The 15,758-nt window shown below is 42.0% G+C and overlaps 1 protein-coding gene across 6 annotated transcripts in view; it reads left to right on the top strand.

Annotated features, from left to right (window-relative positions):
* Positions 1-15,758, top strand: part of PALS2 (protein associated with LIN7 2, MAGUK p55 family member) — a 108,363-nt gene that overhangs the window by 74,928 nt on the left and 17,677 nt on the right. For all 6 annotated transcript variants that reach the window (XM_067562054.1, XM_067562052.1, XM_067562050.1 and 3 more), the window contains exons 3-6: positions 3,715-3,867; positions 4,793-4,945; positions 5,592-5,819; positions 13,306-13,437. In XM_067562054.1, coding sequence (XP_067418155.1) covers positions 3,715-3,867; positions 4,793-4,945; positions 5,592-5,819; positions 13,306-13,437 — 666 coding nt within the window. The remainder of the gene's footprint in view (positions 1-3,714; positions 3,868-4,792; positions 4,946-5,591; positions 5,820-13,305; positions 13,438-15,758) is intronic.

Below are 15,758 nucleotides of genomic sequence, written 5' to 3'. Positions count from 1 at the left end.
GCAATGTTCTTGGAATCATGCAGGTGAGTCCTCCATCTGTAGAGCCTTGGTTTCAGTATGTGCCAGTGCTCTCCTGGATCTGTAGGGCTCACTGTTCCAGCCAGTATCAAGCTCAGTACCATGGACTCTGCTTTGCTGAGGTTACAACACAGGCACCAGGCCACTGTGTTGCTGCGCTGCTGTTGTTGGGCCTGAACCTAGCTCTCTCACTGAGATCTTTGTAGCCTTAGATTTTCCCTTGGGGAGTCAGTGCGTGATCTATTTGGTTATTCTGCACAAGAATCTGTACCTCAGTTTTATGGTGGGCAGCAATTACTACCATTGCAAAGTGCCACTCTGGACTGGCAGCAGCCTTCAGAATGTTTCACTAAGTGGTTGGCAGCTCATCTGCATCATCAGGTCTTGCAAGAGTTTTATCTGGATAACTGGCTCATAAGAGATCAGTCTTGCAGCAGGATAGCACATGGCTTGCAGGAGACATGTTCCCTCATATTGTAGTATGAGACTAAGTGAAGAAAAACTTCACTTGCTGATTCAAAACCTCAATGGTTACTGTACTATTAGCCAGTTGTTGTCACCTGGACATAAACTTGTAGCAAATGTCTGTCTCAGGTTCTGCATGGGCAGTAACCCACAGTGTACTTATAAATACCTTTCTCTTACATTGGTGTGGGAAAGGGGTCTTTTATGAAAAAATGCTTTTTCTCCACTTCCTATCATTGCCAGAGTAGTGTGGAAGATTTGGCAGGAGAAAGCCAGAGCAAACTTGGTTGTGCCAGCATGGAACTAACAGACCTGGTTCTCAGTTTGTTGCTCTGTCCATGAGATCATCCTTTCACTCTTTCTCTTGAGTCAGAACTTCTTGTCGCAGCCGAGTAATTTATACAGACTTCATGTCCCTTTATCGTTGTTGATTTTCAAAGACAACATGACTTCACTTGTCTGAGGTGGTCCAGTAAGAGATGGAAAGCAGTCTCGTAAAGGGTGCCAAAGTTAGAACTGACTTAAAAATGCTCAAGGCAAATGCTTTGACATGGTGGTTGTCTGATTCCAGTTGTGTTGTACTTTCTCCTATCTCTGGTATCACTGAAGCAATTCTTGGCAGCTGCTCATAATTACGTGGCTGGCAGTGAGAGCCAGCAATTCTTATACTATTGTCTAGAAAGAAGTGGCCTTAGGCTACACCCCAAGTTTCTGACCAAAATTGTATTTCATCTCAATAAGTCAGTTTCACTGCCTGTTTTTTTTTTCCCCCAGAGCCCAATATCTGTTTTGGGGAAGTGATGTTAAGATGGTTAAGAGCTCTTAGCTATTACAGTATACTCCTGATTACCCAATAGTATGGGGGTGACAGATTTTATTCAGATAATCTGGAGTTCGGATAATCAAGAGGGCAGGAGCTGTTCAGCAGTGGAGCGGCCTCGCATGTGCGGCTCCTCCTCACAGCCCTAGCCTCAGGGTAAAGGGGGTCTCTGCTTTGCCTGCCAGGAGTGCAGCCTTCTCCCTACACATTGTGCCTGCAGGTATCGGGTGTCACTGGCCTTGCAGCAGTGCAGGGAGTCTTCTGCAGCTCCACTGTCATCGCACCGCGTCACCCACTCCATGACAGCAGAGCTGCAGAGGACTCCCTGCACTGCTGCAGGAGCCATTCAGCAGCATGGGAGCCTCCCCTGTAGTCAAGGGTTTGTTGTTCTCATCCTTGTAGTCCTGGCCAGGAATCTCTGCTCTGTTATCGGAATCTGCATTATCCAAATCCCTTCTTTCTCCTTTGTGTGATGTCCCTCTGGGTGCTCTACTGTAGTTGCGGCAGTGCCCCCTGCGCCTGGGATCAGAAATCTTAATCAGCAGTGCCCGTCGGACTGCACATGGGCACCTCTTCTCCCCTCACGCTGTGTGTGGGACATATATATAGCGCTTTGTGATCTAACTGTCCCTAATTCCTTCTCTGCCGCCTTTGGTGTGGGACGTGAAGGTGCTGTGGCAGACCCTGGGGTCCAGCATTCCAACCTGCAAATGCACCACAGGAAATACTATGTTCCAATGAAGGATGCGGCATTCTCAGTGCAGTGCAAGAGAGAGGCTATAATTTCCAACCCCATTCTAACAATTCAGACAGAGATTGGAAATGCCTGAACCTGTTCGGACACAAGGCATGCTCATTAGCCATGCTCCAACTTAGGATTTCAAACTATGAAGCTCTCCTGGCAAAATATAGCTACCTAAACTACTCCAAATTGGATGAACTCTGCCATGATCTACCGGAGACCACGAAGGAACAATTCCAATCCTTAATATTGGAAGGACACCTCCTAGTCCATACAGCCTTACAAGCCTCACTAGATTCTGCAGACACCGCTGCTTGAACCATCACAACTGCTGTCATCATGAGGCACGCATCATGGCTCCACCTCTTGGGTTTTCCTAAGGAAGTATAAACTACAATAGAGGATTTAACGTTTGAGGGCCAGACATTATTCTCAAATGGCATGGATAATTCTCTACACTTCCTTAAAGATTCCCGAGCTACACTTAATTCTTTCGGGAGATATACACGCCAGCACCAAAGAGACACTCAGGGAAGTACCACCTCCACCCCACCTCGATCTTGAACACAACAATACACCTCAACGGTACTATGACACCAAATACCGACGACAAAGGTCTCCTACTAAACGTAGACAGTCCACCCTGCAAGGGTCTACCTCTCACATACCACCATCGAAGCAACAATTTTGAAGGTGTGGTTGAGGCCATGAGAAGCCTTCCCTTTTTCCAGTCATTCACAGCATCTTTGACATTCCATCAGTTTGGCGACTGATTAGGTCCTTTTATCCCACCTTGGAGACTCATCACCTCAGACAAGTGGGTCCTAGAGGTAATCATCCTCTTCCTATCTATCCCGCCCTGCAACCTCTCTCCCTGTCCCTCTTTAGGGCCCCTCTCACAATTACATTCTGTGTGGAAAAATAAACATCTTCTACAATTGGGAGCCATAAAAGGGATCCCTTCCTAACACAGGAGATAGGGTTTCTACTCCCACTATTTTCTGATTCAGAAAAAGTCCAGCGGTTGGAGTCCCATCCTGAACCTTCGCAATCTAAACAAATTCATCAAACTGCAACATTTCCCATTACCCTCTCTGTTATCATCCCAGCACTGGAACTGGGGGACTGGTTCTCTGCCCTCGACCTACAAGACACATACTTTCATATTTCCATACACCTTTCCCAGAGATGATTCCTCTGGTTCGTCGCGGGCACCGACTACTACCACTATAAAGTACTGCACTTCTGACTATCCACAGTGACTCAGGTGTCCTCTAGGATCTTACCTAAGGAAACAAGGAATTGTCGTTTTTCCATACTTGGATGAAAACAACACTCTCCGATCCTTCCACGGCTGTTCAGAGATGGTGGGTTATTAGACTGTTCTGTAATGTATAGCTTGAGGGGATGCACGTGTACACAAACATGTCAGTCCAATGCTGCTTTAAAATGGTTCTGTGGCTATGTGGTTAAGCATGCTTATCCTACAGTGTGGCTGTGAAGGCAAAACAGCAGATTTACTTTAGATAAGGAGCTCTTTTTAACCTTCTTGATGAAAAATAAATCAGGAAATAAAATTAATCACAGGGATGAATGAATTAAAAGTACTGTTCTGTTGCAATACATTTGCTATCTTTAATATAATCTTGTTTTTTTAAATCTCTCACAGGCTCATGAGCGACTGGAAGATTCTAAACTTGAGGCTGTCAGTGACAACAATCTGGAGCTAGTGAATGAAATTCTTGAAGACATCAGTCCTTTAATAAACAAAGATGAAAGTATTGCAGAATTAGTTGGTATACTCAAGGAACCTCATTTTCAGGTACCATTTTGTTTTTCAATTTCCATATTTAAATATGTTACCACTTACATCAATATGCATATGTTGATATATTAACTAGAAGGAGTGAAAAAATAATTGTAACACCCCACCCCCCAGCCAAACAGAAGAGAGAAATTGGAAGGAACACCACAGTCCTTTTTCACCAGGAGTAAAGTTAAAGAGAAATAGGATAAAACCAAAACAAAAAAAGACGACTTGGAGGGATTAAGTATATATGCTGACTAATTAATTTTGATCACAGCATATTATACATTCCTTAACATATTTTCAAATCTGTCTCGATCCAAGGACTTGCCATTCTTTCTTCCCATGATCGAAATTTCCTATCCTCAGGGGGAGGATGTATATTACATACAGATTTGATATCCTTTCACCTGGAAACCTACTTCTGTACTGTTAGCTAAAGAATCTGGTTTTACAACTGCTCACCCTGTTGCTCTTGCAGTACAGGATTTTTTTTTTAACTAGGCAGTTTTATGGTTCCAAGGTTACACAAGATCTAAAAGGATTTCCCTAACTTTTTGTCACTCTGAACTTAATTTTATCTTAAATTTGGATTTACTTTTGTCCACTGCTGTGGTGGATATTTAACATTTGGCAGACATTTAACTACAGCATTATTCTATCTCTGGGAGTAGCCAATAGCAGGTTATTCACAAGAAGGTGCAGGAAACTCCCTATTTAAAAGTCTCTGGCCTTCTCTCATCCTTCAGAAAAACAGTTTCTTAAGGATCTGGGAGAATATGAGTTTATCTAACAAACCTGTGATCATGTGGATTCTAAGCTCATCCTTTGAACCCTTGGGTGTCATCTGTCAACCTTTAGGTGCTGAATTACTGTTTATTAATCAATGCCTTCCATGGATATTAATAGTAAACATGCTTTATTCATTCTTCATTTACAGTCACTCTTGGAAGCCCATGATATTGTGGCATCAAAGTGTTATGATTCCCCTCCTTCTAGCCCAGAAATGAATAATTCTTCAGTGAACAACCAGGTAGTACCAGTAGATGCCATTCGTATACTTGGTATTCACAAAAGAGCAGGGGAGCCACTGGTAAGTAAATGTAATTAGTTGTGTCTGTCTTTCACCTAAACAGTAAGAGAAATATTTTAGCTGTTTTGAATTTTCTATACTCTTCTTACTACTTCTCTTTACTCATTTTGGTGTTTATAATTTTTTATTGATAATCCGACTGATTATAATGTGCACTATAACATTTTCAATATCAGTTTGACAAGAGATACAATAATGACAGGCTTAAAATGAAGATACATGACCATTCTTCCACATATTTCTCTTCAAGGACAAATGAAGACATTGTCATTAGGCAGGATGCTATGCTAGGATAAATTATACGAAGAACCCTTTTTTTAGTATTTGGTCCTAATAAGGAATGGCAAAAGTTAGTGTAGTCAAAAGCAAATGGTCTGACCAGTATATGCTTACGTATCAATTTCCTGTCTGAAGTACATATGATTTTGCATTTTCTTCGCCCTGGACCATGCATATTTATTGCATAATACAGTGCAGTAATGTCAGTATGTTAACAATTTGTGCTGTGGTCACTATTAAAAAGTCAGTATTTTACTTTGGATAAGAAATAACTAGGATAGCTCAGATAACATTCTGGAGTAACTCAAGGTGAAACTCAAACAGTGATGTTAAACCATGTAATGGTGTCACTCAATGCTTCCTTTAGGGTGTTACATTTAGGGTTGAGAATAATGATCTGGTAATAGCACGAATCCTGCATGGCGGAATGATAGATCGACAAGGTCTTCTGCATGTGGGTGACATCATTAAAGAGGTGAATGGCCATGAAGTTGGAAACAATCCAAAAGAACTACAAGAACTACTGAAAAATATTAGTGGCAGTGTCACTCTGAAAATTCTTCCCAGCTATAGAGACACTGTTATTCCTCAACAGGTCAGTAACATGATACTTCAATTGCTTCTGCCAGAAAATGTTTTATTTAGTGATTTTTTTTGTATAGTACATAAGGTTATTATAACTGAAAGAATGGAGACAAAAGACTTTTCTCTATTTTGTTTTCTTACTTTATGTATTTGACTGCACTCTTCGTATAGTCATTTTAACTGTTCTCCTACATAAGCAATCAGTTTCCCCTTTGTCTGCATCTTTCACATGCTTAAGAGATCCAAACAGTATATCACAATGCAAAATAAATCTGTTGTAATTGATCTACACCCCATCCTGGATTTTGTCTCAGATCTATCCACCCAGCCAAATTCTCTTTTAGGACAGTTGTCATAATAAAGCTCATAAACTTAGTTAATTAAGATGCAGATGCATACAGACTGAAGTACTGTCTCTCTGGTTCTGCTAGAAGTGTTCTTTCTACCACATTCTCTTTGAATGATTTAAAGTGTAGAGGCTTCTTCGCTTTTAGAGAAAAACACTGAGGGGCGGGCACCATCAATAATAACCAGGAGTTACTGCATAAAATTACAAGAGATGCCTCTTGTGTCCCCTCTGTTCATTCTGTCATCCAGTTTCTTTGTAGGAAGAAAAATACAAGATTTTATTAACTGTGTGGCATTCACTATCTGTTCAAGTACAGGTATAGAACCTGGAAGTTGTTTCCCTACATTTTATAGTATCAGAAAAGATGGACCAATTTTGATTTTTGAAATGGCTGAATTAGTTTGTATTCAAGAAGAATTTCATGATGGAATCCACAAAAGCAAAGATTTTTGTGGAGGCATTTCAGTCAGGGGATTTTGTAATATGCCTGGATCTCCAGAAGACCCACCCTTTTTTATATGCCTATAGATCCCTGTTGGCACTGCTGTCTGAGAGTAGTCCTCAGGAGACAGTCACTTTCAGTCAGAGCCAGTCCTGCGGGCATTTATGTCTGAACTGTTAACATCACATTGTCCTTAACAGCCAAAATGCTTGGGCTAGAAGTGGCAGCAATAAAGTTTAATTTCTTCAAGTGATGGTCCCTATGTGTATTTCACATGTGGGATATACATGCGCACCATGTGCCTGAGTCTGGAATTTTTGTAAGTAGTGTTTGTTGGCCCACACATGGGCTGTAGATCTCCTCATGCTCCAAACAAAGGACGTAAACAGAGATGCGGGCTGATGCCCCTCCAGTTCCTCCTTACTCCTGCATGGTCTGAGTCAGAATCTTGCGTGTCCTCCACTCCTTTTTTTTATTGTCATTGCTGTAGGATGTTGTATAGAGTTCATTTTTAGTAGCTTTAGCAGTTTTTAGTATTTTTATAGCAAGGTCTACATAGTATAGTTAGTGTTTTTCCTTTATTCTTCCCTACTTGGGAAAGTTTACACCCTTAGAAATCTGAGTTTATGCCCAGGGCCCTGTGCTTCAAAAACTGTTTCTTGCCCTCGCTCCTTTTTAGTGAGTGGTGAACATCAACAGTGCCACTACTGCCTGGGTGAGGATCATATTTCTGCCAAGTGCAAATCTGCCACTCTTTTCTCCCCAGAACTCATGAGGTTTGGGAACTGAGATGCAGAAAACAATTTGTGGAGAAGGCAATGAAGCCCCAATCAGATCCGGGTCAGGAACACCTCCGTTCATCCGCCTCAACAAGCACAAGCTCAGGAATGGAGGCTGCAATTGTTAAGCCTAAAGAGAAGGCTTTACATGAGATCAAGGGACATTCTCATAGACTTAAGGACAAAGCCATCTTTGTCTAAAATTGCTCTGAAGAGAGAGTCTCCCTCCCTAACCCCATCAAAGTCAGGAGAGCCAGGATGCATGGGCACTAAGGATTTAGGCCTGAGTAAATCATCTTGATAGGAGAAGGAGGCACACAAGGTTATAGATCCAATGGTTCCAACCCTGGCTCTGATGGTGAAGGGTTGGAATAAACAACTCCTGATGCTCCCATCTACTTCTAAAGCCGATGTGGTACTGGTAGCAACATGGCCCTTGTAGAGCCAACCACCATGGTGACTAGAGAAGCTCTGGTTCCAACGGCTCTCATACTCCAGGGCATTCTGAGGCCTGTGTCTCCCTGGAGGGCATCTTTACTTTTCCCTACCCGCATTCACCTCTCTTATCAGGTTCATCTCTATTCTGGAATGTGGATATACCAGTGAAAGAGATTATTCCAGTGAAGCAACCATTGGTACTGTTGATTCCACCAGAGATAAGGGATCTAGCTTTCTCTTCAGATGAGTCTTAGCACCTGCATGATTCTCTGCAGTATCAGGCGAAGGGAGCACAAGACAAGAACCGAGGATGATCAGGATTCGACCCCAGACCAGATATGATTGGCCAAGGGATAAGTGGTACTTGATGCCATGGAATCCTCCTTTGCCAGTTGATCCATCATACTGGCAATCTTGGAGACCATCGGAGCTCTGCCAGAGACACCCACAATCAGTGCATGAGTAGTATTTACCATTGCCCAGCTATCCACAATTGGCACCATCAGAATATTTGGAAAGGGAAGGTGAGCCAGAGCCAATGGTTCTGGGAATGATCTTGTCATCCTCACCAGATCAGGCAGTTACTCCATCCCCTCCGTCTCCATCAGACCACTTTAAGCAACACCAGGAGCTCATGCACAAGATGGCTGTGGAGCTACAGATTCAGCTGGAGAAGGTCCATGAGCCTCAGCACAGTTTGCAAGACATTCTGCGGCCTTCCAGTCTCTGCCGAGTGGCCCTCCCCATCAATGAGGCCATCATGGACCTGGCAAAAGATGGTTTGGCACACCCCAGCTCCTTGCATGTCCACCCCAAAGAGGGCTAAGAAGCACTACTTTGTTCCATCCACTACTTTTGGTCTCTCACCCACTGCGTAACTCTTGGTTGGTACAGGCAGCTACAGAGCAGTCCAACCAACACCCAAAGTCTACTCTCTCTGATAAGGGACACAACGGACTTGATCTGCTAGGGAGAAAAGTCTTCTTATCCTTCTTGCTCCAGCACAAATTACCAAGCCCTTTTGTCCATAGATGATGTTACCAACTATAATAAGTTTTTGGAATTCAAGGATAAGCTCTCAGAAGAGAGGGCCCAGTCCCAGGCCTTAGTGAATGAGGGCTCCTTGGTGGCCAAAACTTCCTTCCAAGCTCTGCATTTAGGAAGATGGCTGCAGCCATTGTTATGAGGGACTAGTGATTGCAATCCTCTGGTTTCCATAGAGAGGTGCAGAGTACCATCCAAGATCTGCCCTTCGATAGTATCAGCCTACTTCACAAGAAGACAAATGAGGGTCTTCACTTCTTGAGTCGTTAAGGGCAATGCTTTGCTTGTTGGGCATTTACACTCTTACCCCTAAGAGAAAATACCATAGACAGGAGGTGGGGCAAGACCATCTTAAGCACCAACATCCTCAGGAGCCATCACACAAGAGACAGAGGGTTTATGGACCCAAGAATTCAGCCACTGTAACATCCACTGCTACATCATATTCCAACCCCAAATGAAGAGTTCCTTTTGACTGGACTGCTGAGACCTGCATACTCTTATTGATACGGCTTCATTGCCCTCCCCTGATATTTGGAGGTTGACATACCCAATTTGCCGAAAACTGGAGAGCCCACTATAGACAAATGGTTATTAGAGATTATTTGTGGTAGCTATATGATCAAGTTTATGGAACCTCCTACTCACAAGCCCCTTTCCAGTTGCATTTCAGGGACCACTCTCACAAGGAGATTCTATGATAAGAGGTAAACTCCTTTCTCCTCCAGGGAGCTGTAGAAAGGGTTCCATCACAATATTAGGGAAGGTATTCTATTCCCCTTACTACTTGACCCCCAAGAAGAATCAGGGAGGGAGACCAATTCTCAATCTGAGGAAGCTGAATGGATTCATTTGAAAGCTAAAATTTCCCATGATATTATTGGCATCAATAATTCCCTCGTTAGAGTAGGGCACATGGTTTGAGATTCTTGACCTGAAAGATGCATATGTTCACATAAACATCCCCCAAGCTCACAGGAGCTTCCTCAGTTTCTCTTTGATCAAGATCGTTACCAGTTCAGATTCATTCCCTTTGTCCTACCTACAGCACCCAAAGTCTTTACAAAAGTTTTTTCAGTAGTGATAGCTCAGATGAGAAGGCATGTATAGGCTTCCCTTACCTCGATGACTGGCTTCTGATGGGCAATTCCTATGGGAAAGTCCAGTGAACAACCCGTGTTCTGCTCAGCCTTCTGCCTTTGCTGGGTGTCTGTGTCAATCATGAAAAGTCCACATTGACTCCCATGAGATGATAAACTTTATAGGGGCAATGTTGGACTCAACCACAGCAAGACCATATCTACTTCTTGACAGGTTTCAGACCATGAGCACACTCATACATCAGGTCACTATCAGACCCAGGACATCAGTCAAAACTAGTCTTTCTCTCCTTGGCCACACTGCCTCATGCACACACATGATGCCATTCACAAGACTTCATCTTTGTTACCTACAAGCCTGGCTTCTCTCTATGGACACACCGGAGAAGAGCAATATAAATAGCAAGGTGACAATTCCTTCCAAAGTTTTGAACTCTTTCAGATGGTAGATGAAACTGGAAAAGGTTTGGGTGGGGATTCCGTTCCTCACACCAACTCCTGAGGCAACCATGGTTACCAATGCCTCTCTCTTGGGTTGGATGCTCACATGGGTGTTCATATGGCACAAGGAATCTTGACTTTATGGGAGTTCAGAAAGCATATCAATTTATTAGAACTCTGGACAGTCTGTCAAGCCTGCAATGCCTTCCTCCCACTCATCCAATCCAGACGTATCCAAATAATGTTGGGCAAGATGGCAATGATATTTTATATAAACAAGCAGTGGGGAACGAGCTATCTCCCTCTGTGCATAGAGGCAGTCACCCTCTGGAACTGGTGCATCAGCTGGCATATTTACCATGAGTGCAAAACTCCCTAGCAGATTGTCTGAGCAGACTTTTTTCTGCAAATCACAAATGAGAGATTCACAATTCAGTTGTCAATGTTTTTGCCCAATGGGGAACATCAGACTGGGACTTTTTTTCCTCACAAAAAGAACAACAAACTTCTTTAGTACTGCTCCAGAGCAGGCTGTGCAAGGGCTCAATGGGAGATGCCCTGCTAGTTTCATGAAAAGATTGCCTGGGGAATGCCTTCCCTCCCATCTCATAGACACCACAAGTTCTGTGGAAGATCCATCAAGACAGAGCTCGAGTCACCCTGATTGCAACCAATTGGCCAAGATAGTTACAGTTTATGGATTTGTTGAAGCTCCCTGTTCACCCATCCATGAACATCCTCTCAAAAAATAGGGTATTTGTCCCATAGAAAATGTTGACTTTTCCATGAAGAATTGAAAATCAGAATACTTTGGCCAAAACCCAAAATATTTCTATTCTGAAATGCTACTGCAGTGCATCATGCTCCCATTCTCTTCTGTAGACTGGGCTACCTGGCCAAACTACATCTCCCATGATGCATATGGGTCTCTTCTCTTGGTGAAAAGAGGCATGCATCATGGCAGTTGCGTGGCTATGGTGCATCCTGAGAACTGTAGACAACTGAGGAGGTGTTTGGTTTTTGGGTGTTCAGTTTTTTTGACAAAATCAGTTTTCCATAGAAAGTAGACACTTTCCACAAAAATAATTTTAGTCAAAAACTCTGTTTTCTGTCTAAACAGTTTTGACAGACAACTTTCAACCAGTCTCAGTTATAATATATTTGTTAATTACTTACAGCCCCCCTCCTACATTAAAAGAATGCTACAGTTGCAATGTCAAGCACTCAGTAGTTATGAAATGCTAGAATCAAGATTGCATTATAGTACACTCTGGAAAAATAATATGTGATCTTGTAATTCAAGTGTCTTTAAGGTGACTATAGACCAGGGATTCTCAAACTCTTTTTTTGCTGGGACTCCCTTTGAAAATATTTCAGGCTGTGATGACCTCACCTTTCCCCAACCCCCCATGCCATTCCATCCTTACCAGCATGCACGAGGGCTGATAGCTCAAAACCCCTTGAGAAGTCACAACCCCCAGTTTGAGAACCCCTGCTATAGACCCTTCTGCCCTGTCCCCCTTCTCTCCAGACTCTGTACTCCTCTGCTCCTCTTTATTCCTCCCACAGCTCCTTTCCTTATCCCATCTCTGCTTCTTCCCCTTACTTCCCACCAGCTCTTCCCTGTCCCCACATCTGCATTCAGGTCACCTTGCTTCCCCCTTCTCCTTCATGCTGCCTTGGTAATAGCGATGGGAGCATTGAGAACACAGGAGGGACATTCTTCCTGCTCTCAATTTCAGTGCATGGCAGAACAGAATTGTTCAGCTGTTGATAGAAGCAATTGCAGAAAAAGGGATGGCACATGACTAGTTTGACCAGTCCACAGTAGATGTGTGAGGATGAAGAATGCTCTGTACAGGCAGAATCTTTGGAGAGTGATGCTGCTGTCAGCCTATAACAAAGCTCTACTGACTATATGCAAACTGCAGTTTTCAGAGACTTGGCTGAATTTGGGTACAGTCTCAATTTAAGAGACAGAGACTTCCTCAGAAGTTGATTTGCTTGAGAGAATGGGAGGTGCCAAAAAGCTCAGTGTTCTAACTGATTGTTCCTGTAGCCTGTTAACTTACACGGAAGGAGTAAATGCATTGTTCTAAATGGATGGATCTGAAGATTCAAAAAAACCTCTTTGCAGGTGGTAAATTTCTCTTCCTGAATATGGTTATCAAAAACATAAATTCTCCAGGACCAGCTTTGAGTACAAGCAAGACAAAAGACTGCTAGGGCTGAGCAGGAGCTGTAGGAATCTAGGAATGTGCCGAGCTTTAGACAGAGATGCATTCTCCTTTACAGGGGATAAGGCACACAAATCCCCATCTCCTGAAGCAGTAGAATCACAGTGAAGTTCCCTTTCCTGTAGCAACTCTGAGAGAAAGGCCTTAATGCAAGCAAGACAAGTGATTGCTTGAAACCTCCGCAATTCATAGCCCAAGTTCATACACAGAATTTCATAAATCTCAAGGCCAGTGCTTACACTCTCAGAAATATATATTTTAGATTAATTTCAGTTTAGTGTATGTCAGAATGTGGAGGCGTGGCTTATACTAAAGTATAAAAATGAGTGTTTCAGTTCCAGTCAGACAATGATTGTATAATTTTTTTTAAAAAAGCCGAATTTTGTATTTTCCTGGATTGAAAAGCTTTTTGTGACAATTTTAGTGTTGCTTTAATGCTGTCTTAGCTGGTATAATATCAGGCAAAATGTTCTTTAAATCTTCTCCAATAGCTTGAATTTCACTTGGCCAAGGCAAATTGTTAACCATTAATAAAATTTTGTATGTCCTTAGCAAAGTTACTAAGCATTTTTGGCTTTGCTAAGGAAAGTAATGAGACTTCTTGATATCAATAGCAATCTTTGATATCCAATCTTTTAAGCTTTTATATTTTACTATGTGTTTCAGGTATTTGTGAAGTGTCATTTTGATTATAATCCGTACAATGACAACCTGATCCCATGCAAAGAAGCAGGTTTGAAATTTTCTAAAGGAGAAATTCTTCAGATTGTAAACCGGGAAGACTCAAATTGGTGGCAGGTTGGTAAAATGCTGAGACCTTCTTTACTTTTATTATTTATAATAGTAATAGTTTTGTATTAATCTAATTCTGTTGGTAGCAGTTTTAGGAAAATGTATTGATCCTGGTTTTCATGCTCCATCCTAATCTCAAAATCTTAAAACAAAACAAAATCCTTACACTGTTCAATCTTTCACTCAGTATTTTCTGTACCACACTCTCTTTTTATACTATTTCTTATTTGGCCTTATTTTGATGTCTGAAGCTGCCAACTTCCAATATTCATTGTGGATAGCTGATTTCTAGCAAAGTATTAAGTCTTAGGTTGTCTATTAATTATGGTCACCTCTGACTGTGATTGTTGAAGAGCAGGTTCTTCTTCAAGTGGTTGCAGACATGTATTCCACTCAGGTGAGTGTGCACCAAAGCCAGATAATTTTGTCTGCTAATACCCATAGGGGCAGCGCTGGCTTCCTTCCCCTCATAGCTGCTCCCATGGCTATATAAGGGCAGCATCACCTCAACCCCCCTCAGTTGTTTCTCACCACCCGCAGCTAGAGTTAGAGAACTTAGGGTGATCTTTCCTCTGACTTGTCTTTACAGTTTCCTGGGTCACTTTTGTATATAATTATTGTTATTACCCTTAGTTAGCTACAATAGTTAGTAGGTCGTTTCTCCTGGTGGGGGATGCCCTCACTGGGCTTAATACATTGCCCTTTGTGCAGCAATTATGATCCACACCCCAGATTTTTTCTTTCTTCGGGAAGGGCACACTAAAGAAAGGTGCTCTGTTTGTAAGTCTTTTTAAAAGAGGACAAAGATAGCTAGAGATTTAAGATTCAACCAACAACTTCTCAAACAGACAGTGTGGTCTTCCTCAATGCTGGGAACCAGTGTGGAAAGTCAGATCCCTGAAAGAGTGCTGGAGCCAGTACAGACTGGTGCTTCTAGACTAAACTCAGATTACTCACCCAGAAGGATGATGGACTGCTCCCCTTCATCGGGCCCACCAACAAAAATAATCCACAAAACAGATTGGGGTCATTCCAGAGGGTGGGGAGATTCATTTTCTTGGTCTGAGAAGTACTGACTGGCACTGGGAATCTCCTCGTATGAGGGATAGAGCAGGACCGTCAATTCAGTTTCTGGTATCAAGGCTGGATCAGCCTATTGAGTCCAGTACCTTTAACAGACAGGACGGCACCATTGATTTCCACTCTGACTGCATATCAGGCAGTAGCAGATTTGCTGTGCCTTTCTGTTCCTGATTTACTGCTTATTTAGGACCTTCATTTGACTGCTGTTGTATTATCTGTCACATCCTCTGCTATCCTGTCTTTTCAAACTCCACCAGCTGGGAACTTGCAAGAGTCCAAACAAAATAAACCAAAAACCCTCTCACAGAAACAATATCTAGTAGGTCATTGCATTACATTTTGTCTGCTGACACGAACAGTGATCCGTTGTGTTGCAAGTTGTAACTTGCAGGTATACCAAAATGGATGTCATTGAATCCCTACAGCTAGAGACTTTTCAGCATCCATCCAGTATTTCTTGAATGGAAAAGAAGTGAGACAGTCACTTCATTCCATCTGGCTGCTAATAAGGTGAAAATATGACTCAGCCTATAATTTATACTATTTCATTTTAAAAGAGATGGATGCAGGTAGGTGCTATTGAGAGGACCAAAACTGTAAAATTTCAGGTTTTTGTGTGTTGATACTGACAATGGGACTCTCACCGTAAAATGATTTCAGTAAAAAATATCTGACTTACAAGCTTTCATAAATATACTTTTTGGCTTATAAAACCTAGGCCTATGAGTTTTCTCTCCCAAGAAGTAGAAAAACAGAACAAAGAGAGTGGAATTTTAAGATATGGTCAGTTATTAGGTAAGGATAATATTCCATGTTCATGAAATGACAGGAAAAACAAGTGCATTAGGTGCCTATATTTGGAATCATGCTTAATTTAGGGCCTCTGATTTCCAAAAAGAATGCAGGATAAATGCATGTGTGTCTGTAACAGATGTTGTCCAATGCAGAATCCTTTCAAACTAAGTATGTTTGGATTTAAGTGTTTTCTGAGCAATTTTGGTCAATTTGGTAATTGTACGTTTTAACAAAGTTTTTTAATAATGGCTGAAATATAAACCTATGGAATTAGAAATGTAATAATTGAAGTGGTAAACTGTATAATAACTTAAGTAGTTTTCTGTCTCTCTACTCTAACTGCTTTCTTGAATTATGATGCTTAAGTAGACGAGAGAACTGGCAAACCCCATTGTGTTTCTGGGAAGCAAGATGTTTAACCCCTTTGTGCTAAATTTTAATTAACATCA

The sequence above is a fragment of the Emydura macquarii genome, unplaced genomic scaffold (genome assembly GCF_026122565.2).
Source record: "Emydura macquarii macquarii isolate MOO-44397 ecotype Brisbane River unplaced genomic scaffold, CSIRO-AGI_Emac_v2 contig_2422, whole genome shotgun sequence".
NCBI classification, from domain to species: Eukaryota; Metazoa; Chordata; order Testudines; family Chelidae; genus Emydura; species Emydura macquarii.
The sequence above is the reverse complement of the archived record's forward strand: the minus strand, read 5'-3'. Positions and strand labels throughout refer to the sequence as shown.